The sequence below is a fragment of the Bos grunniens genome, chromosome 3, assembly GCF_055505025.1.
Source record: "Bos grunniens cultivar Pamir isolate PY7600 chromosome 3, Bosgru_T2T1.0, whole genome shotgun sequence".
NCBI lineage: Eukaryota > Metazoa > Chordata > Mammalia > Artiodactyla > Bovidae > Bos > Bos grunniens.
The window spans coordinates 110,408,148-110,430,571 of NC_141167.1; the positions used below are offsets into that span (position 1 = coordinate 110,408,148).

At 39.2% G+C, this 22,424-nt stretch overlaps 1 protein-coding gene across 2 annotated transcripts; it reads left to right on the forward strand.

The window, feature by feature from the left end:
* The first annotated feature begins 14,555 nt into the window (after nt 1-14,555).
* On the forward strand, nt 14,556-20,883 carry LOC147376779 (T-cell surface glycoprotein CD1a-like). Of its 2 annotated transcripts, none has more exons than XM_086394537.1 (6): nt 14,556-15,031; nt 15,400-15,666; nt 16,186-16,464; nt 16,672-16,950; nt 17,270-17,360; nt 17,519-20,883. In XM_086394537.1, exons 1-6 carry the CDS (start codon nt 14,971-14,973, stop codon nt 17,583-17,585), a joined length of 1,044 nt encoding a protein of 347 aa, XP_086250663.1. In that variant the 5' UTR covers nt 14,556-14,970; the 3' UTR covers nt 17,586-20,883. The 2 variants fall into 2 exon arrangements, with proteins under 2 accessions (XP_086250663.1, XP_086250662.1); XM_086394536.1 differs by having other exon boundaries at nt 14,956-15,031; nt 18,468-18,532.
* Nucleotides 20,884-22,424: the final 1,541 nt, after the last annotated feature.

A 22,424-nucleotide genomic window follows, 5' to 3' on the forward strand; every position in this document is an offset into this window, starting at 1 on the left:
GTGTTGCTGAGAATGTAAACTGGTACAGCTACTATGGAAAACAGCATGTAGATTCTTTAAAAACTGAAAATAGAGCTATCATACAGTTCTGCAATCTTACTTCTGGATGTTTACTCAGAAGAAAACCATAATTTGTAAAGATACATGCACCCTAATGTTAATTCAGCACTATTTAGAACAACTGAGATGGAAGTTACTTAAATGTCCACTGACAGATGATTGGATAAAGATGATGTGGTTTATTTATGCAGTGATAAAGTGTTCACTCATTAAAAATGTATGAAATAGTGCCATTTGTAGCAACATGGATGGACTGAGAGATTTTCGTATTAAGTGAAGTAAACCAGACAAAAATAATATAATGTGATATTGCTCATATGTGGAATCTAAAAAAACGATGCAAGACACTTATTTACAAAACAGATGCAGACTCATGGTCTTAGAGAATGACAAGGGGCAAAGGGTTGGGGCAAGAAACATATTGGAGTTTGGGACTGAAATGCACACACTACTCTATTTAAAGTAGATAACCACCAAGGACCTACTATGTAGCACATGGAATTCTCTGTTCACTACTCTATAATAACCTAAATAGGAAAATAATTTGAAAAAGAAGAGGTATATGTAAATGCATAACTGACTAATTTTGCTGTACACTAAAACTAACACAATATTGTTAATTAACAACTTTAATATAAAATAATTTTAAAAAAATAAAAAAAAGACACAATTATTGTGGCTGCACCATAGTAGTGTAAGATATTATTACTTATAAATATATAAGCAGACCTGAAGCTAACTGTGGCTCAGATCATGAGCTCCTTCATGAAAAATTCAGGCTTAAATTGAAGGAAGAAGGGAAAACCAATAGACCATTCAGATATGACCTAAATCAAATCCCTTATACTATACAGCCTAGATGATGTACAGAGTCAAGGGATTGGATCTGATGGAGTGCCTGAAGAACTGTGGACAGAGGTTTGTAACATTGTACAAGACACAGTGACCAAAACAATCCCAAATTAAAAGAAGTGCAAGAAGGCAAAGTCTGAGAAGCCTTTACAAACAACTGAGGAAAGAAAGACAAGATGCAAAAGACAAGGGAGAGAGGGAAAGATATACCCAAGTAAGTGCAGAGTTCCAGAAAATAGCAAGGAGAGATAAGAAGGCTTTCTTAAATGAACAATGAAAAGAAATAGAGAAAAACAATAGAACAGGAAAGACTAGAGATTTCTTCAAGAAAATTGGAGATATCAAGGGAACATTTCATGAAAGGATGGGAACGATAAAGGACAGAAATTGTTATCACCTAATAGAAGAGAAGAGGTTTAGATCTATACAAGAAAATCTTGAAAATGAAAGTCACTCAGTCATGTCTGACTCTTTGCAACCCCATGGACTATGCAGTCCATGGAATTCTCCAGGCCAGTACTGGAGTGGGTAGCCTTTCCCTTCTCCGGGGGATCTTCCCAACCCAGGGATTCAACCCAGGTCTCCTGCATTGCAGATATATTCTTTACCAGCTGAGCCACAAGGGAAATCCAAAAATCCTGGAGTAGGTAGCCTATCCCTTTTCCAGCGGATCTTCCCCATCCAGGAATTTAACCAGGATCTCCGGCAGTGAAGGCGGATTCTATACAAACTGAGCTATGAAGGAAGTCCTTTAAAGACCTGGATAATCACAAAATTGCCACTCACCTAGAGCCAGACATTCTGAAGTGTGAAGTCAAGTGGGCCTCAGGAAGCATTACTAAGAACAAAGCTTGTGGAGGTGATGGAATTCCATAGAAATTAAATAGGATTTTAGTTATTTAAAATTCGTAAGACCAGAAACTATAAAACTCCTAGAGGAGAACATAGGCAAAACACTCTCCGACATACATCACAGCAGGATCCTCTATGACCCACCTCCCAGAATATTGGAAATAAAAGCAAAAATAAACAAATGGGACCTAATTAAACTTAAAAGCTTCTGCACAACAAAGGAAACTCTAAGCAAGGTGAAAAGGCAGCCTTCAGAATGGGAGAAAATGATAGCAAATGAAGCAACTGACAAACAACTAATCTCAAAAATATACAAGCAACTCCTACAGCTCAACTCCAGAAAAATAAATGACCCAATCAAAAAATGGGCCAAAGAACTAAATAGACATTTCTCAAAAGAAGACATACAGATGGATAACAAACACATGAAAAGATGCTCAACATCACTCATTATCAGAGAAATGCAAATCAAAACCACTATGTGGTACCATTTCACACCAGTCAGAATGGCTGCGATCCAAAAGTCTACAAGCAATAAATGCTGGAGACGGTGTGGAGAAAAGGGAACCCTCTTACACTGTTGGTGAGAATGCAAACTAGTACAGCCACTATGGAGAACAGTGTGGAGATTCCTTAAGAAACTGGAAATAGAACTGCCTTATGATCCAGCAATCCCACTGCTGGGCATACACACTGAGGAAACCAGAAGGGAAAGAGACACGTGTACCCCAATGTTCATTGCAGCACTGTTTATCATAGCCAGGACATGGAAGCAACCTAGATGTCCATCAGCAGATGAATGGATAAGAAAGCTGTGGTACATATACACAATGGAGTATTACTCAGCCATTAAAAAGAATACATTTGAATCAGTTCTAATGAGGTAGATGAAACTGGAGCCTATTATACAGAGTGAAGTAAGCCAGAAAGAAAAACACCAATACAGTATACTAACGCATATATATGGGATTTAGAAAGATGGTAACAATAACCCTGTATATGAGACAGCAAAAGAGACACAGATGTATAGACCAGTCTTATGGACTCTGTGGGAGAGGGAGAGGGTGGGAAGATTCGGGAGAATGGCATTGAAACATGTATAATATCATGTATGAAACGAGTCGCCAGTCCAGGTTCAATGCAGGATACTGGATGCTTGGGGCTGGTGCACTGGGACGACCCAGAGGGAAGGTATGGGGAGGGAGGAGGGAGGAGGGTTCAGGATGGGGAACACATGTATACCTGTGGCGGATTCATTTCAATATTTGGCAAAACTAATACAATATTGTAAAGTTTAAAAATAAAATAAAATTTAAAAAATAAATAAATTAATTAAAATTCTAAAAGTTGATGCTGCTAAAATGCTACACTGAACATGTCAGCAAAATTGGAAAACTCAGCAATGGCCACAGGACTGGGAAATGTAAGTTTCCATCCCAATCCGAAAGAAGGGCAAGGCCAAAGAGTATTCAAACTACTGTACAATTGTTCTCATTTCACTACTAGCAAGGTTATGCTCAAAATCCTTCAAGCTAGGCTTCAGCAGTACATGAAACAAGAACTTGCAGATGTACAAGCTGGGTTTCAAAGAGACAGAGGAACCAGAGACCAAATTACCAACATCCATTCAATCATAGAAAAAGCAAGGGAGTTCCAGAAAAATATCTAATTCTGCTTCATTGACTACACTAAAGCCTTTGACTGTGTGGATCATGACAAATTATGGAAAATTCTTAAAGACATGGGAGTATCAGACCATCTTATCTATCTCCTGAGAAACATGTATGCTGGTCAATAAGTAACAATTAGAACTGGGCATGGAAGAAAGGACTGGTTCAAAATTGGAAAAGGAGTATGTGAAGGCTGTATATTGTCACCCTGTTTATTTAACTTATATGCAGAGTACATCATGCAGAAGGCCAGGTAGGATGAATCACAAGCTGGAATCAAGATTGTCAGGAGAAATATCAATAATGTAAGATGTGCAGATGATACCACGCTAAAGGCAGAAAGTGAAGAGGGACTATATGGCCTTTTATTAAGGGTGAAAGAGGAAAGTGAGAAAGCTGGTGCATTGCTGATCCTGTTCACAGCGTCAATTGTCTCATTGAGTCTACTGTGCACACAGTTTGCTGAAACCATGGTAGGCAAGGTGCAAGTTAAGAGGCTGGAAGAAAATGCAAGGAGCCATAGGAACTGAAACGTGTTTATTCTCTCCTGGCTGGCACAGCAGCTGTATCTGCAGATATAACATAACACAACACAAAACTTCAGGGTTTTTCCTTATTGTTCAGTCTCTTAGTCATGTACAACTTTTTGCAACCACATGGAATGTAGCATGCCAGGCTTCCTTGTCCTTAACCATCTCCCAGAACTTGCTCAAACTTATGTCCATTGAGTCGGTGATGACATCCAATCATCTCATCCTCTGTGGTCCCTTTCTCCTCCTGCCTTCAATCTTTTCCAGCATCAGGGTCTTTGTGAAAAAGTAGGCTCTTCTCATCAGGTGGCCAAAGTATTGGAGCTTCAGCTTTAGCATCAGTACTTCCAATGAACATTTAGGATTGGTTTCCTTTAGGATTGACTGGTTTGTTCTCCTTGCAATCCAAGGGACTCTCAAAAGTCTTCACCAACACCACAGTTCAAGAGCATCAATTCTTCAGTGCTCAGCCTTCTTTATGGTCCAACTCTCACATTCACACATGACTACTGGAAAAACCACAGCTTTGACTATACAGAGCTTTGTCTGCAAAGTAATATCTCTGCTTTTTAATATGCTATCTAGATTGGTCATAGCTTTTCTTCCAAGGAGCAAGTGTCATTTAATTTCATGGCTGCAGTCACCATCTGCAGTGATTTTGGAGCCCAAGAAAATAAAGTCTGCCACTATTTCCATTGTTTCCCCTTCTATTTGACATGAAGTGATGGGACCAGATGCCATGGTCTTAGTTTCTTGAATGTTGAATTTTAAGCCAGCTTTTTCACTCTCCTCTTTCACCTTCATCAAGAGGCTCTTGGGTTCCTCTTTGCTTTCTGCCATAAGGGTGTGTCATCTACATATCTGAGGTTATTGATCTTTTTCTCAGCAAATTTGATTCCAGCTTGTGCTTCATCCAGCCCAGCATTTTTCATGATGTACTCTGCATAGAAGTAAATAACCAGGGTGGCAATATACAGCCTTCATATACTCCTTTTCTGAGTTGGAACCAGTCCATTGTTCCATGTCTGGTTCTAACTGTAGCTTCTTGACCTGCATACAGATTTCTCAGGAGGGAGGTAAGGTGTTCTAGTATTCCCAGCTCTTTAAGAATTTTCCACATCTTGTTGTGATCCACACAATCAAAGGCTTTAGCATAGTCAATGAAGTAGAAATAGATGTTTTTTCTGAATTCTCTTGCTTTTTCTATGATCCAACAGATGTTGGTAATTTGATGTCTCTTTCCTCTGCCTTTTCTAAATCAGTTTGAATATCCTGAAGTTTAAGAACATCTGGAAGAGCTTTTCTAGGTGAAGCTTATAGATACAGAACAAAAGTAGCCCATGGCCAAGTGACTACTTCCTGACCTGCATGGGAATTGCTATAAGTGATCTCAGTTGTTATACAACCGTGTGAAATCATTGGTTACAGAAAATGAGGTGAGAGGCTGCCAGAGAGACTGACTGGCGCCATCTTGTTAATTTCCCCACAGCTGACCTGAAACTCAACATTCAAAAAACTAAGATCATGGCATCAGATCCCGTCACTCCATGCAAATAGAAGGGGAAAAAGTGGAAGTGGGGACAGATTTTACTTTCTTGGGTTCAAAAATTACTGCAGACAGTGACTGCAACCATGAAATTAAAGGTCTTTCCTCCTTGAAAGGAAAGCTATGACAAACGTAGGCAGCATATTAAAAAACAGAGACATCACTTTACAAACAAAGTCTGTATACTCAAAGCTATGGTTTTGTCAGTAGTCATGTACAGATGTGGGAGCTGGTCCATAAAGAAGGCTGAGTGCTGAAAAATTGATGTTTTCGAACTGTGGCACTGTAGAAGACTTGAGAGTCCCTTGGACTGTAAGGAGATCCAACCAGTCAATCTTAAAGGAAATCAACCCTGAATATTCATTGGAAGCACTGTTGATGAAGCTGAATCTCCAATAGTTTGGCTACTTAATATGAAGAGCCCATTCTTTGGAGAAGACCCTGATTCTGGGAAAGAGTGAAGGCAAAAGGGGAAGGGGGCTGCTGAGGATGAAATGGTTAGATAGCGTTACCAACTCAATGGACATGAATTTGAGCAAACTTTGGGAGAGAGTAGAGAATGCAGGAGCCCAGCATGCTACAGTCTATGGGGCTGCAGAGTCGGATGTGAATTTGTGACTAAACAACAACATAAATATATTTTCTCATATACTAATGGATGTAATTAGTCTTATTGTGGTGATCCTTTCACTTAACACAAAAAGATCAAATCATTATGGTGTATGCTGTGCTATGCTTAGTTGCTTAGTCATGTCTGAGTCTGTGCAACCTGGTGGACTGTAGCCCAGGCTCCTCTGCCCATAGGGATTCCCCAGGCAAGAATATTGGAGGGTTGCCATGACCTCCTCCAGAGGATTTTTCCAATCTAGGGAATAAACCCAGGTCTCCTGCATTATAGGTGAATTATTTACCATCTGAGCCACCAGGGAAGCCCATTATGCTGTATTCCTGAAACTAATATAATAGTTTATGTGTACTATACCTCAACAAAAGATATTTTCTCACCTTAAAAAAAAGTAGTAGACTTAGCAGGCCAGTGGAAGTGAGTACTGAATTTTTAATTTAGGGGAATAGTGTAGACTTCATGAAAGCTGGGAGTACTCCTTACCTCATGAAAGTTGATTTTGCACAATTAGGTCAAAAGGAGATGTTTAACTTGAATTGTTTGTGAAGCATGTTAAACTAAGCTTTCTTAAGGAAAGAAATTCCCACTGCAGAAATGTATATGAGAAATCTTTGAAGTGACAGTGAATTAACGTTTGGTGGTGGTGGTTTAGTTGCTCAGTCGTGTCCGACTCTTGCAACCCCATGACCTGTAGCCTTCCAGGCTCCTCTGTCCATGGAATTCTCCAGGCAAGAATACTGGAGTGGGCTGCTATTTTCTTCTCCAGGCAATCTTCCTGACCCAGGGATCAAACCCCGGTCTTCTGCATTGCAGGCAGATTCTTTACCAACTGAGCTATGAGGGAAGTCCTGAGTTAACATTTATATAGTACCTAAGGTTCTATTATTCCCCTCATTGTACAGATTAGGAAACTGAGTCACCAGGAAGTTAAGTGTGGTGGGTAGGGCTCCACAGCAAGAAACTTTTAGAATTAATATTCCCAGTCATACAGGGAACAATTCCATGTTCTAACCACTAAACTGCTTAGCTTCTCCCTAAATTAAGTGTTGAACATTCAACATGTGTTATTTCATCTGACCTTTAGGAGCCTTTGTTGCAGATTTTTTAAAAGACAAAATTGAGGTCAGAGAGTAGTTACTGTCTTTTCTTGTCCAGGATAATAGAGTCAAAAAGTAGAAAAACTTAAATTTGGACCAAAACCTTTTCCTCTCTGTCCTGAATATTCAGATCGTTTCCATCTGAATGTAGTTCAGATCCTACTTTATTTAAGAACAGTTGCAATCATGTAACAAAACTTGCTAAGCAGGAAGGAATGTGGGCAGTTACTCACTCCCTACTCTCATTTGGCAGAAGGACAGAAGAAGGCTGAGGAAGTCTTGCCAGGGTTACCCAGCCCACTAGAGTGGATCTGGGGTTGAACTCATGTTCAGGAACTTTTCTAATTTCATTTTTACACATGCACAGTTAGAAACATTTTTATAAAAATATTCCTGATTCATAGAATGGCCTGTGTCTGCAAGCTCTGGTCTTGTCTTAGTCCCTAATGAGCTGTTCATCTTTGGTAGCTCATGTCACCTCCTTTGCCCTTAGTTCTCTCATCTGAAAAAGTGAGAAAGCAGAACTGAGTCATCTCAGCAGAGGAACTTGTTGTGGAGACAGGGTAGAGTGCAGGGCACAGGGAGTGGCCAGGGCTTTGGGTCTCCCCATTTCCACTTTCTATTTCAGCCTGTTTTCTACTTCGTTTTATATATGGTAGATTCTATATATCTACCACATGTTTACCACCAACAAATTAGTAGTAATAACAATAATACTATCTACTGAATGCCTACTATAGTGAGTATGTAAATTTACATTTCTGAGGAGACTGAGGATCCCGCTAGCCTGAGATCACAGCAAAAATGATGGATTTAGTGTTTGTACATAGGTGAGGGGGAAGGAAAGGGACATTTTATTTAAAGGACTAATATAGGTTAGGTATGGACAATGGGTTCAATAATTAGTATCCATCTAGAATGGTAAACGTATTCTAATGCTATATGTTTGTTTGAAAATATAGGATTAGAGATGATTTCTTGGTGTCTTCTTTGATATTTCAAGAATGCTGGGTCTGCTTCTTGCTAGGGCTACACAGAAATTGCTGGACTAATGTGAAGAAGGAAAGAGCATTCCTCATTCCAGGATACCTGCTTACCTGTGTCAAACATAGACAGGGGTGTATTCTGAACAGATAGTATAATTCAGTACCCTCATCAAAAGAGTCAACAAGACTAGTCAGCATTTGGATTGAGGACCAGGAACCAAGGACTGAATAACTGTGTAACTTAACTAAAAACTTCTACCAGTGGTGAGGGGCAGAGCAGACGGTTAAATTAGGATGGAGTCTGAGACCCCTGACACAGTAATGAAACTTCTGTTTCTGCTCTGTTTCACGTAGAAACTGGGTACTTTAAGAGTCTAAGGATGAATCTCTTAGTAGATCCAGAAGCCACAGTTCAATGAAAGGAAAATCAGAATAATGGTGAATTTTAACATTTTCTGAACCTATGATCTCTAATATGTAACCCATTTATCTCCTCTTGTATGCCTTTCTCTCCATCCATTCTAGATGGATACTAATTATTGAACCCATTGTCCCTACCTATCCTATATTAGTCGTTTATATAAAATATCCCCTTCTCTCCCCCTCACCTATGTACAAACACTAGATCCATCATTGTTGCTGTGATCTCAGGCTAGTGGGATCTTCAGTCTTCTCAGAAATGTAAATTTACATACTCACTATAGTGGGCATTCAATAAATAGGATTATTGCTATTACTACTAAATTGGTGGTAGTAAACATAAGTATATCAAATTGTTGTGTTGAACAAAATGTTTATTTGGGTCTTCCTGTAACATCTTTTGGAAAAATATTGAACAAACTTTTTGGCCAAACCAATAAATTAATGATGCTTGGTCTCAATGGGCTGAAGCATAAAGCAATTTTGAATGTCATTTCACCTGTCACTAATAAGGACTAGAAATCCCCCTACCAGTGAAGTCAGTCTCTGTTTCAGGTAGGATTTTAGAACACCAGGGTCCTACTTGAAAAACAGAGGATAATAACACGTATCCTGTCCTGTCTTGCCTCAGTGGGGAGGTGCTGCTGAAGTGTGATAGTGCTTAGTGAATATGAAAGAGCTGTACCATGGTATGGGGTCTGTAGGAATTCTGTATATGGAAAGGAGTCCAGACTGCATGGACACCTCTGCTTAGAGGGCTGACAGTACAAGATAAGCCTGTAAATCTTTGAGAAGTGTGTCTAAAACAAGTCAGATTTTCTCCTCCTTCTCATTTAGATCTCAGGCAGTGATACTGAACTTCCATTTCCTTAGACAGCCCAGGCTTGTCCTCCCAGCTCCCTTTGCTCAAGTGGAGGAGCTTTAGTCCACCACTGAATTATTACTGCCCCAACCCCTTGTTTGAAGGACCTGGAATACCAAGATATTCCATAGGGAAGCATGAGAGTCAGATCTGTGCAGCTAAGGAAATCCTTCCACAAAACTTTTCTTCTGAGCAACTCAGGGGAACAGAGCAATGTGCTAACACGTTTGTTAACAAGAAGTCCAACAAGCTGTTTAGTTGAGCTGGGGAAACCAAAGGGTGAATCCAGGGAACTGTTCCCAGGAGAGGCTGTGCCTATGTAATGAAGCAGAACCTCAACTTCAGTGATTATCAAACTTCAGTGATTATCATTTTCTCTGCAGTGGCCTCTCTCTGCCTGAGTTGAGGAGCAGGGAGCTTTGGGGAGGTCCCAGCTTTCTCCTCATGCCTCCCTCAATTAGTACTAATTGGGAACATAAGAATGCAGAGCAGGATGCAAAAAAAGCAACCCTAGAAAACTGTTCTCCTAGGAGTCCTTTCCCCAGGCCTGTGGGAGATACCAGCCTCGCAGCTCTGCCTCAGCCATGCAGAATTGCATCTATTCCCTATGTTCATAGGAGGCCCTGTGGATGTAGAGCGGGAGTCAGGAGGTCTGAGCTTTAATCGAGGTTCTGCCACTAACTCTCACCCAAAGTGGGTCACACACCTTTCCTGAGCTGTATATATTTTTTAGATTCTAGGTATTTTTGCCAGAAGAATCTTTGCCACAGGAAGTTTTCCTGCACAACTAATTGGCCATAAGACAATTTTGCCATAAGAAAAGAACATAGTGAAAAAGATAAAAAGAAGATAATGAAATATGAAAACAATAAAATTGTAAAAATATTTCATTGTGAAAAGTAAAAGTACAAAAATATCTGAAAACAAATTGATGTAGCTTCATAGTTATAGTTGTATTAGGGTATGTCTTAGAGGAAGCGGTGATATTTCCTTTCTCAAAGTCAATATTAAGGACTCAGGATCTAATACTGGATGTAAGTTGTTTATGATATATATATATATATAAATCCGCCATAAGTCACTTTCAATTTCCCTGGAAATAAAACAAACAGAGGAGGAATGCGGCTGTTTCTTATCAATATATGTAGTGCATATAGTTGCAAGCATATATCTAGATTACATTTAAATTTTCCATCATATGTCCAGTCCTAATATTTCACCAAATTATCTCAGCTGGATTCTGTGCCAAACACCAAAATTTTGTCTACACCATGTTCTCCACTATAAAATAGCAAAAAATAAGCACCATTTTCAAGAACCATATTCATCAGGAATCATATGGTTATTTTTTTGAGACAGGAGAAATCTTATTCTTTTGCTTCCAACTTCAAATGTTGCTTGATACATTTGGTAAATACAGCACTCAAGAACAAGTAATTTTATCTAAATTAGCTAAAGAATTGATAATTAATGCTATTGAAGACTGTGGTGAATTATAGTTTTTTATCTTTAATGCCCAAATTGGTGTATGAACAACTTGTTGTGTGGTGAAACTACTTGCAGAAAAAGTGTTTACAGTGAAAATACTAGATACATTTTAAAAAATATATATGTATCAAGAAAAAAACTGAAAGCAATCCATTCTTGTGTGCCACTGGTGTTCTTTCCACTTTATACGAAAGCAAGTAGCCATGCTTCAGTTGTGTGTTTGGCCCTTTCAGTATTAGACAATCATTCTACAAGAGCTTTTCCTCTCTTTGAGATGTCATGCAGCACTGTTGGTGTCCAGTTTCTGTCCTCAGTACACCAGGAGAGTGATAGATGAGGTGTATTAAAGTGAGCAGAGTTTGCATTTTACCTGGTGCGCACGAGTGGGGTCTTTTCAGAGCTTTGGTGGCTCTCCCGTGTTTCCTATTACCCATGGATTTTCCCTAAGCCTTCCTATCACATTATAAATAACAGTTCATCTAAAGAGCCACTTTTCTTTCAATATCAGTAACATTTGCCTACATAAGTTTTCATTTATTTGTGTTTTATTTATTACAGGGCTGCTATTTTCATAATGTACATGAACAATGTCACAGAACTTTTTTAATTTTTTGGAATAATTATAAGTATCAGTAAAGGAATTGAAAGACAGGATTGCATTTAATAGATAAAATGTTTAGGCAATAATTGAACAAAAGAATCCTGGCATATTTCTAACACTAATGGCAATTTACCTTTGGTATTTATTTTCAGTAGTAAAGACCCAGCTTGAATGTAAATTTTGTATAGTGTAAGTATGAAGAACATAGTGCAACTGTACAGGTAGTCACCAGTTATTGTGATATAATAAATAATTGGGCTATTTTGATGAAGAAAACTTTGTTCATTTGTTTCTACTTTCTAATAGAGAAATTGCCACGATTCCTCTGCTTTTTGACATTTCGTATGACTTTTTTCGGGTGGGAATAAAAAGCTGTGAAATTGTTCAACCTACTTTGTAACCAAAGAAGCAAAGCTGTGTAATGGAGTTTTTTTTTTTTTTTTTATAATGCACATTCTTTATGTATTTTTATTTAGTGTTTTCTCGGTCACAATTTTCTTTGCCGTCTAGCATGATCTGCATGACCTATAATCTTTGAACCACTTTCGTACCTCATGTTTTTATCCAGCACTCTTATTGTAATATGTACTAGTCTGTGAACAACGTCAAATAAAAAAGAACGAACAGGTAGTGTGGTGGAGCTGAGCTAGTGTATTATACACTAGTTGTAAAAATAAAAATGAAGTGAGCCATCTTTTGTTCATTTAAAATGGTGTTTTGAATTTCGTATGCAGAAAACGTTTTGTTACATTGCAGATTTTAATGTATTTAATAAATGCAACATGCAGATTAAAAAATATATATATATGTAAAATATAGAGATTTAATTTTATGATTAAAAATCCAATTTTATGATTGATTTATTTTATCTTTAATTTTGTGAAGTATCATAAATGATTTGTTTTTTGTTCTGATATACAGGATAACAGCATAAAGAAACAAGACTGTAGTTTCCTTACTTGTACTTAAGGGGAAAAAGTCTACTGAGTATGAAAAAAGCAAAGGGAGAATAAGATCAATATATGCCCCATGAGACAGCTCACCTCCAAAAAAAAGGGGTGTATTCTGTGTTGTCACACTTATTTGCTCTTTCAGAACATTTAAAACATCATTTTCTTTTTAGGAAGAACAGCATTTCTTCTTAAGAAAAAAAAAAAAAAAAGATCAGTTCTGATCACCTGCCTGTGAGTTCATCTCTGCTTTTCTCATACCCGTAGACATGTATGCTACTTATGTCTCATGACTCTGAGTGTACTGAAAAATTGGAACTGCAAGTGAAATTTTTCAGTGTTGATAATACCATAGAAGAACATGCAGTCAGAAAACCTTGGGTTTAAACTCTAATTCCACAAATCAGCAGTTGTAAATTTTAGTTCAGTTTATCAAACCCCTTTTCCCCTCATTTTTAAAACTGAAAAAGTTAATAATACCTACTTTAAGGTTGTTGGGAGAATAGAGATAATTTCTGCTGGCAGATAAGAGGTGCTATAAGAATAAAACTCAACCTTGCTGATTTCTATTATTATCAGCATTATCATTGCACATCTAGTACCTAATAGGACCAAAGAGATAACTCGTAAATCTATAAGAAAAATAGTTATTTGAAGAATTCAACAAAAGGCTAAAAATCCCCAATGAGGTTTAATTCTGTGTCTCCCCAATGAGGTTTAATTCTGTGGCTCTTCAGAAGTCCTGCAATCACTCACAGACTGAACTGATTAAAAGTAGTCAGAAACACTTCTGAAACTGACTCAACTCATTAGTTATCTTTGAGAATCTGAAGTTTTCTGACTAGGGGCAAGCAGATCAGAGCATTTCTTTTAGTCATAATCTAAAATGGGATCATATCTAGAAACATATGGGACCTCAATTATTGCATACTAGACTTAATAAGTTATTTGGAAAAATCAGGGTGCATGACAAAGTTCCCTAATCAAAGCCGGGTACAGTGAGGAGATTCAGTTAATGTTAAACTTCTATCTTCTCCTTTAGAAATGTGAGACTACAAGAATCCTTATCACAGTGTGATCACTTTTCATCTCACAGTACTCACAGTACTGCTTATAAGTTCTGGTCTTCCTGTATGTTCTATTGAAAATACATATTTAATTGACTTTAAATACCAGAAAACAGTTTTTTAAAGACAATGTGTAGAGCAGTTTTTGGAGAAGGCAATGGCACCCCACTCCGGTACTCTCACCTGGAAAATCCCATGGATGGAGGAGCCTGGTAGGCTGCAGTCCATGGGGTCGCTAAGACTCGGACACGACTGAGTGACTTCACTTTCATGCATTGGAGAAGGAAATGGCAACCCACTCAAGTGTTCTTGCCTGGAGAATCCCAGGGATGGGGGAGCCTGGTGGGTTGCTGTCTATGAGGTCACACAGAGTCGGTGCGACTTAGCAGCAGCAGAGCAGTTTTAGGTTCACAGTAAAATTGAGTAGAAATCACAGGCTACCTTATAGCTCCTGCCCCAACAGGTGCACTGCCTCCCAGATCATCAACATCCCCCACCAGACTGATACATTTGTTACAATTGATGAACCTACACTGACACCTCACTATCACCAAAATTCATAAGTTACATCATTATCACCAAAGTACAACAAAGGTGTATATTCTATGGGTTTGGACAAATATGGAATGATATATATCCACCATGACAGTATATTTTAGTATAGTTTCACTTCCCTAAGAATACAACTGCTGCAACTCTTTGTCTCCTACTGCCTAGACCCTAGCAACCACTGATTGTTTACTGTCTACATACTTGATTCTTCCCTAAGAATGATGGAGAATTGGTGTCAGTTTATACTGTTTCTTCAAAGCAATCATAAGGAATTCTGAAAAAGCTAATAAAGCAACCAATAAGAAGTCAGAGATGTGAATGAGGCGGGGTGAGGGTAAGAAAGAGGAAGAGAATAGTTGAGAAGATATTCAAAAAGGCAAAAGGAGGACTGTGTGACAGAGAAGAGCAGGGGCATGAGCACATTAGCTAGGTCGCTGGGAAGACATTTAGTTTCACGGTTTTATTATATGAATGAAGGGAAAAGTGACTTCTATCCACTGACTTTTCAGTGCCATATAAAGCTTGGTCCATAGAAGTTAGACTAGGGGAAGGTGAACAGGATGGAATCTGGTGACAGGAAGAGAAGCTGGAAGTCAGATAGGACAGTCAGAACTGGAAGGGTAATGAGCATCTGAGTAGGTGGCCCAGGGTTTAGGGAAGGAGCAGATTTTTCTTTTTTCAGATGTTGACTAAAGGGAAGTTTTGCCTGTTGGTAGGAGAAGGAAGTCAGAATAGAGGTATTGTGGGGTAGGTTTGTTTAGAACAGAAATCAAAGACTGACGTTTCTGAGAGAAAGAACATCTGCAAGTGAGATGCTGTTTCTGCAAATTGCATTGCTCCTGTCTCTTCTCCCATGTGGTGACAGTGAGAATGGTAAGAATTCTGTTCAAAAAGACATGTGTGTGTATGTATGCGCGCGTGTGTGTGTGCATGCATGCAGCCGGGCACATCCACCTGTTTGAGCTTGTGTGTGTGAATGTGTGGTATGCATGTGTGTATAGAGTGGTTTCCCCAACCTAGAGATCGAGAATATCAGCCTAGTTTCATTCCAGTATCACTGACTCCAGGTCCACAGCTCTTTTGAAGGTTGTCTACTATGTATGGGTCTGTGGGGCTGCCAAATGTTTGCTGAGGTATCTTGCTTTTCCCCTAAATTCTGGGTTTCCTGTCTTTGGCACCTTTCTTTCTCTGTTTTCTCTCCTTTCCAGTGCCCCTTCTCATTCTCTTTGTTCTTTTCCTAGACTTCCAGGAGCCAATCACTTTCAAAATCATTCGGATCTCATCATTTTATAGCCAATTCTTTGCACAAAATCTGGGCTCAGCTTGGTTGGATGAGTTGCAGACTCATGCCTGGGACAACAACTCTGACAGAGTCATTTACCTGCGTCCTTGGTCCAAAGGCAACTTCAGTAATGAGGAGTTGATGGACGTGGAAAATGTACTTCATACATTCTTCATTAGACTTGGTCAGGTACTTCACAACCATGCCAGCCAATGGCAGCTTCAATGTAAGTTCAGTTCCCTCAATGGGGGTTGGTGATATGGTGCAAGTTATGATGTGTGTGTGTGTCTCAGTGAGTTTCTTCTTTCTCTAATAAGCAGCCTCCATCAATTCTGAGCCTTACCAGGCACTCTCATCTTCCTCATTCCTTAATTCACTTATTAAAGTGTGATTTTATCCCCCATTCAATCGCTTTAGTGATCAGTCTGTATATTCACTATAACTTACAGCGTTCTACTTATCCTACATTATTATAATCCCAAATCTCTCACACTAAGTCCTTCCTTTTTTTTTAACCCACATAGTTTACAATGCCTTCTTCAAATACTTTGCCCCTCATGTCATTCATCTCTTTCTGCATCTCCAACCAGTTCCCAATCTCTGAACTTCCAATCAAACTAAATTTTACTCTATTCCCTCAAATTTTGTAAAATCCTCCCTTATGCTTCTATCATATTTTAATTACTCATTTTATTTTATTTTTCCTACTCCTTCTTTCTTCTAATTTAGAACTTTTCTTCCCCAGATCCCTTTGAACTGCAGATAGCAGGTGGCTGTGAGATGCACATCAGAGATGCCTCAGTAGGCTTTGTGCGAATCGGTTATCAAGGATCAGACTTCCTAAGCTTCCAGAAAGATGTATGGGTACCCTCTCCAGAGGGTGGAATTAGTGCTCAGTTTGTCTGCACACTATTCAATTTGTACCGAGGCACCCAGGAAATAATACACAAGCTGCTCAGTGACACCTGCCCACGTTTCCTCTTGAGTCTTCTTGATGCAGGAAAGGCATATCTCCAGAGACAAGGTCAGACCTGCACCCTTCCTCCACAAATTTTCTGTTCTAAAAATCATACCTTCTCATTTTGCTAACAAAGAGCCAAGTGGGGGAGGTGATAACGTTTGACAGATTGCTAACAGTGGGAAAAGTATGTCCATCTAAACTGACATGAAACTTTGAACCTCTGAATCTGCATTAGAGTCCTCATCTGACTATCTTCCCTGTCGTCTGCAGTACGACCAGAGGCCTGGCTGTCCCCGGGCCCCAGTCCTGGCCCTGGCCAACTGATGCTGGTTTGTCACGTCTCTGGCTTCTACCCAAAGCCCATTTGGGTGATGTGGATGCGGGGTGAGCAGGAGCAACAGGGCACTCAGAGAAGTGACGTCTTGCCTAACGCTGATGGGACATGGTATCTTCGGGTTTCCTTGGATGTGGAAGCCAGTGAGGCATCTGGCCTGAGTTGCCGGGTGAGGCACAGCAGTCTAGGAGGCCAGGACATCATCCTCTACTGGGGTGAGGAAAAACTGGGGCCCCGCCGGGATGGGAATAGGTGGTCCTCAAGCAGACTAAGAGAGTCAGGTGAAAAATTGGGGATTCTAGGCAGTCCAGACCCAAAAGGAATAAAAATAAGAAATATGGGAGTTGAAAACGAGAGCCCCATAGATATAGGAAAGGAGGTTAGATGGAGTCATCTCTGAGGAGGGATAAGAGAGGAAATAGGGAAGAAGGAGATTGTTGAGGCAGACACTTGAATAACAAAGGGAAAGCATGGAAGTGCAGCAAAACAGTGAGTGGGTTCGAGAAGACACCCTTGTGTGCACCCCGCCCACAGATCATCACAGCTCCACTGCCTGGATCATCTTGGCAATGATTGTGCCCCTGGTCCTCCTGGCAGGTCTTGCATTTTGGCTTAGGAAGAGCTGGTGAGTTCTTTGTGTCCTGCCTTCCCCCCAGTTCCCATGTGTCTGCCCGCCTGTTTTTCTCTCTCTTCTCATTCTTCTCCTCCCAGCCCCTTTCCTTCTTTCCCCTCATTTCTCACCTCCACCTCATGTAGAATGACTTCAATCTCTGTTCCCATCAGGACTTGCTGTAAACCTTCAAACACACTTCTCCCTTTGGAAAGAGGTCCCAGCAGCCCAGGAACCTAGGACGCATGATGATGGTTTTTCCACTCTATTTGTACAACTTCTTTAGATGCTGCTTTTTTCCTGCTGAATGATCAGCTGTTAATACAAGCAATAACAAGTGTAATTTTGCCAGATTTGTTGTTCTAACCTAGGTTTGAGACTTAAAAATTCATAATTTAAATTCTGAATGGAATACAGTCCTAGGATCCTTCACATACTCAAATGTCAATGGATCATTAGGCTTATTTCAGATGTCACTTCATCCAAAGGGCCTTTCCTGATTCACCAGTGAAAGCTGTCTCTGCCTCGTCTGAATTCCCAGCAAAATTTAACTGGACTTTGGTAAATCTCCTCCTCACTTCAGATCCTTTGTGGCCACTGTCTAGTTCTCTTTCTCCCTTCAAGTTTTTAAGCTCTTGAGAACAAAGTTCACAAAATGTCTTACCTGTGTGTGATATGTTCTCCATAAAAATCTGTGTTAAATTTATTTCAATTTTATAGCCTTTTAAACTTCTATTTCTTTCCTGCTATTTTGTAGTAGTTGAGACATCTGATGCTCTTCTGACTAAAGTCCTTCTCACTTGACCAAGAAATTTCAAAAATTTCTAGTTCCTTAGCGATTTCTCTGAGCTCCTGAGGAAAAACAGAGTTTTGCCTCTGACAATTCTAATTATTTAACTCTACAGACCTATTGGGATGAAGTGTTGCTCCAAGTATTCTAAACAGAAAGAGGAAGGCAGAATATAGACCCTTATTTTCAGGGTGGTTCATGGATGAGAACCAGAATTATCATCTTGGAAATTGTTATAAATATTGGGTCTTGGATCTCTTCTTAGACATCATGAATCATAATTTGCATTTTAGCAAAATCAGAAGGGGTTCATAGTTGCCTTTAAATTCCAGGAGCACTTACATGAGTGATGCCTGAGAAGTACTGGTGGGAGTATTTCCCTGAAGAGAAAAGAAAAGTCAAGCAAAAAGAACAAGAGTATTGATCCTCAGGACTGAGGATCAAGGCAAGAGTCTTGATCAAGGCAAGGAGATTACATAAAACATATTCTTGTTATTCATGATGTTGTGTTAAATTTACAGGAAATGCTGATTTAGTGAAAATTGAGCCATTGCTTCTAGGGCAAATGCAGGGTTTGGTTCCAATGAGCTTCTGGTCACAATATTTTTCATCAGCTAATAAATACATAGCTTTATGTGTGATTCTGCAAATATATATATTTCAAAATAATCTATTAATTATATACAGTATTTCTTAATGATAAAATACCAGCCAAGTGTTTAATCTTTTCTTGGTCTTGGGTAACACTATCATAAATTTCTTTGACTTTCAGCCATACCACTGTGCTGTCCACTATACTTTTAAAAACAACAACAAAAAAAAGGAAACAAACAAAAATCAGTCACACCTCAAGAATCCACAAATCTAGCTCTTTCCCCATCTCTTCAGGAGCTTCATCATAACATTGTAGATGTTACTTTAATGCTTTCTGGAGTGGCTCCACTTACTAATCAATAAATTTCCTTCCGTTTTCCTGGATTTACTGCACTGTTGATTCATTAACACTGAACTCATGGCTCACAATCCTACAATGTGCACTTGAACAAAACTTTATCTACATGTGTGTTTTCTTCATAAGACATGTCCCAACCTTTCTGTGCTTAGGAACACCAGACAACACTTCAACATTTTGCCTTAGGACTGTTTTAAACAGCAACATCACCATCAAAGAGCACAGATGCACAGGAAATGTGGCCTAAGTAGATGGTGGAAAGCATATGTTTACAGTTTTAGACCTGAAAAATGCAGGGAGTCACCTTTCTCGTCTGGGAACTTGTGAGGCAGGTGGTATTTCGTACCACTCTGCACACATCCATGAATGACTGTGAAAGCATTGTGAGTATTTATTTGAGCATTAAAAATAAATTTTAGCAGACAGATAAATAAGCACATGCAGAATTGGTGAATAGTGAAGATAGACTCTTTATGACTAATAAGCGAAATTGGCAGTGTGAGTTGAGAAAGCCATGGAGAGACTTCAGTTATTTTAGGATTTATTGATCAATTCAACAAATAATTATTAAGCACTTATCTTGCATCAGGAGCAAATTGAGCATAAAGTAGTAGGGGAGAGAAATATCACCACTGTGTTCTGAGCTGAAAATTTTTGCCTTGCTAGTTTGTATGTCTTTTTGGGAAAAATATCTGTTTAGGTCTTCTTCCTATTTTTTTGTAAATTGGATTGTTTAATGATACTGAGTTGTATGAAATGTTTGTGTATTCTGATTAACCCCTCACTGGGTCATGTCATTTGCAAATAAGCGCTCCCATTTAGGGTAGGTTGTCTTTTCATTTTGTTCATGGTTTCCTGTTCTGTGCAAAAACTTTTGTTTAATTCGGTCCTGTCTGTTTATTTTTGCCTTAGTTTCCATTGTCTCAGGAAACAAAGGAAATATTGCTGCAGTTTATGTCAAAGAGTGTTCAGCCTGTTTTTTTCTAGGAGTTTTATGGGTTTTTGTCTCATATTTAGGTCTCATTCCATTTTATTTTTGTGTATGATGTGAGACAATATTCTAATTCCATTTTATTTACATTTATCTAGCTTTCCAAGTACCACTTATTATAGAGGCTTCCTTTTCCTTATTGTATATTCTTGCTTCCTTTGGAGTAGATTAATTGACCATGGGTTTAATTCTGGGGTCTCTATTCTGTGCCATTGATCTTTGTGTCTCTTTTTCTATCAATATCGTATTGTTTTGATTACCATAGCTTTGTAATGTATTCTGAAGTCAAGAGGGCTTCTATGGCGACTCAGACAGTAAAGAATCTGCCTGCAATGTAGGAGACCGGGGTTCAGTCCCTGGGTTGGGAAGATCCCCTGGAGAAGGAAATGGCAACCCACTCTAGTATTCTTGCCTAGAGAATCCCAAGGACAGAGGAGCCTGGCAGGCTCCATACAGTCCACATGGTTGCAAAGAGTTGGACACAACTGAGTGACTGATGCTTTCACTTTCACTTCACTGAAATCAAGGAGCATAAATACCTCCAGCTCTTTGTCAAGACTGTTTTGGCTATTTGAGGTCTTTTGTGCTATGATTCATAGGGTCGCAAAGAGCTGGACACAACTGAGCGACTGAACTGAACTGAACTGACTGGTGTTTTCATACTTGAAATTACTTGTTCTAGTTTCATGAAAAAATTCCATTGGTACTTTATAGAGATTGCATTGAAATTGTGCAGTGCCTTGGGTAGTGTGGTCATTTTACCAATATTAATTTTTCCAAGCAATAAACATGGTATATTCTCCTATCTGGTTGTGTTGTTTACAATTACTTTCATCAGAAACAGCATCACATTTTATAATAACATACAGAAACAGAAGGATAATACAGTAAGAATGTGGGGAAGAGAAGAGAATGGGGATAAGTCAATCAATCAAGCCATTTACAGAGGAAGTCTGCTCAGACCAAATGATATCCATGAATCACAAATGGAGAATAATTCAACAATGCACTAATGATTCTAAAGGCAAAATACAACACAACAAAACAACAGTTGGAAAATGTTTAATGATGCTGTATAGAATAGAGACTGAATTCGTATTTGCTCAGTTGCTAAGTTGTGTCTGACTCTTTGTGACCCCATGAACTGAAGCATGCCAGGCCTCCCTGTCCTTCACCATCCCCCAGAGTTTGCTCAAACTCATGTCCATTGAGTTGGTGATGCCATTCAACCATCTTATTCTCTGTTGCCCTCTTCTCCTTTTGTCTTCAATCTTTTCCAGAGCCAGGATCTTTTCCAACGAGTGGGATCTTTGCATCAGGTGGCCAAAGTATTGGAGCTTCAGCTTCAGCATCGGTCCTTCCAATGAACATTCAGGGTTGATTTCCTTTACGATTTACTGGTTTGATCTCCTTGCTAGTCAGGCATCTCTCAAGAGTCCTCTCCAGCACCACATTTTGAATTAGGATAATGGGTTTCCTAATAGGCAGTATCTTAATAGGGAAAACAAACACAAAACTACGCAATATTGTTAGTTTTATAGCAAACTCCCTGGTGGCTCAGATGGTAAAGTGTCTCCCTGGAGTGCAGGAGACCTGGGTTCGATTCCTGGGTCGGGAATATCCCCTGGAGAAGGAAATGGAAACCCACTCCAGTATTCTTGCCTGGAGAATTCCAGGGACAGAGGAACCTGGTAGAGTCCATGGGATCACAAAGAGTTGGACACGACTGAGAGACTGCACTTCATGCAATAGTTTGCATAGTTTTATAGCAAAACTATGCAATAAAATACTTTTATATCTACAAAAAGTATTGAAATATCTGCGACCTCAAGACTCTCTGATTTAAAATGTTAAGGTTTTTGCAATCATTAAAGTTATAAATGGGGGTTCCTTGGTAGCTCAGATGATAAAGAATACACCTGCCAATGCTGGAGACCTGAGTTCGAACCCTGGGTTGGGAAGATCCCCTGGTGGAGTGAATGGATACCCACGCCAGTATTCTTGCCTAGAGAATTTCATGGACAGAGGAGCCTGGCAGGCTAGAGTCCGTGGGGTGGCAAAGAGTAGGACATGACTGAGCAACTAGCACTTTCACACTTTCACAAAAGCTCTAGATAGGGATACATTTCTATATTTTACCACTTGGTGACAGTAGAGATTAAAACAAAGCTTCAGCTACTTAATACTGGAATTTTCAGAAGGCCTCCAAATCATACTACTTAAATTCACAGTAACTTGTTAGCTCTAAAAATAATTAAAAATTACTTATAAAACTTGCACATAATATTGAAAGTATGTCAGCTATAATATGGAAATAGAATCCAAGGGAATATGTGGCCGGTAAAA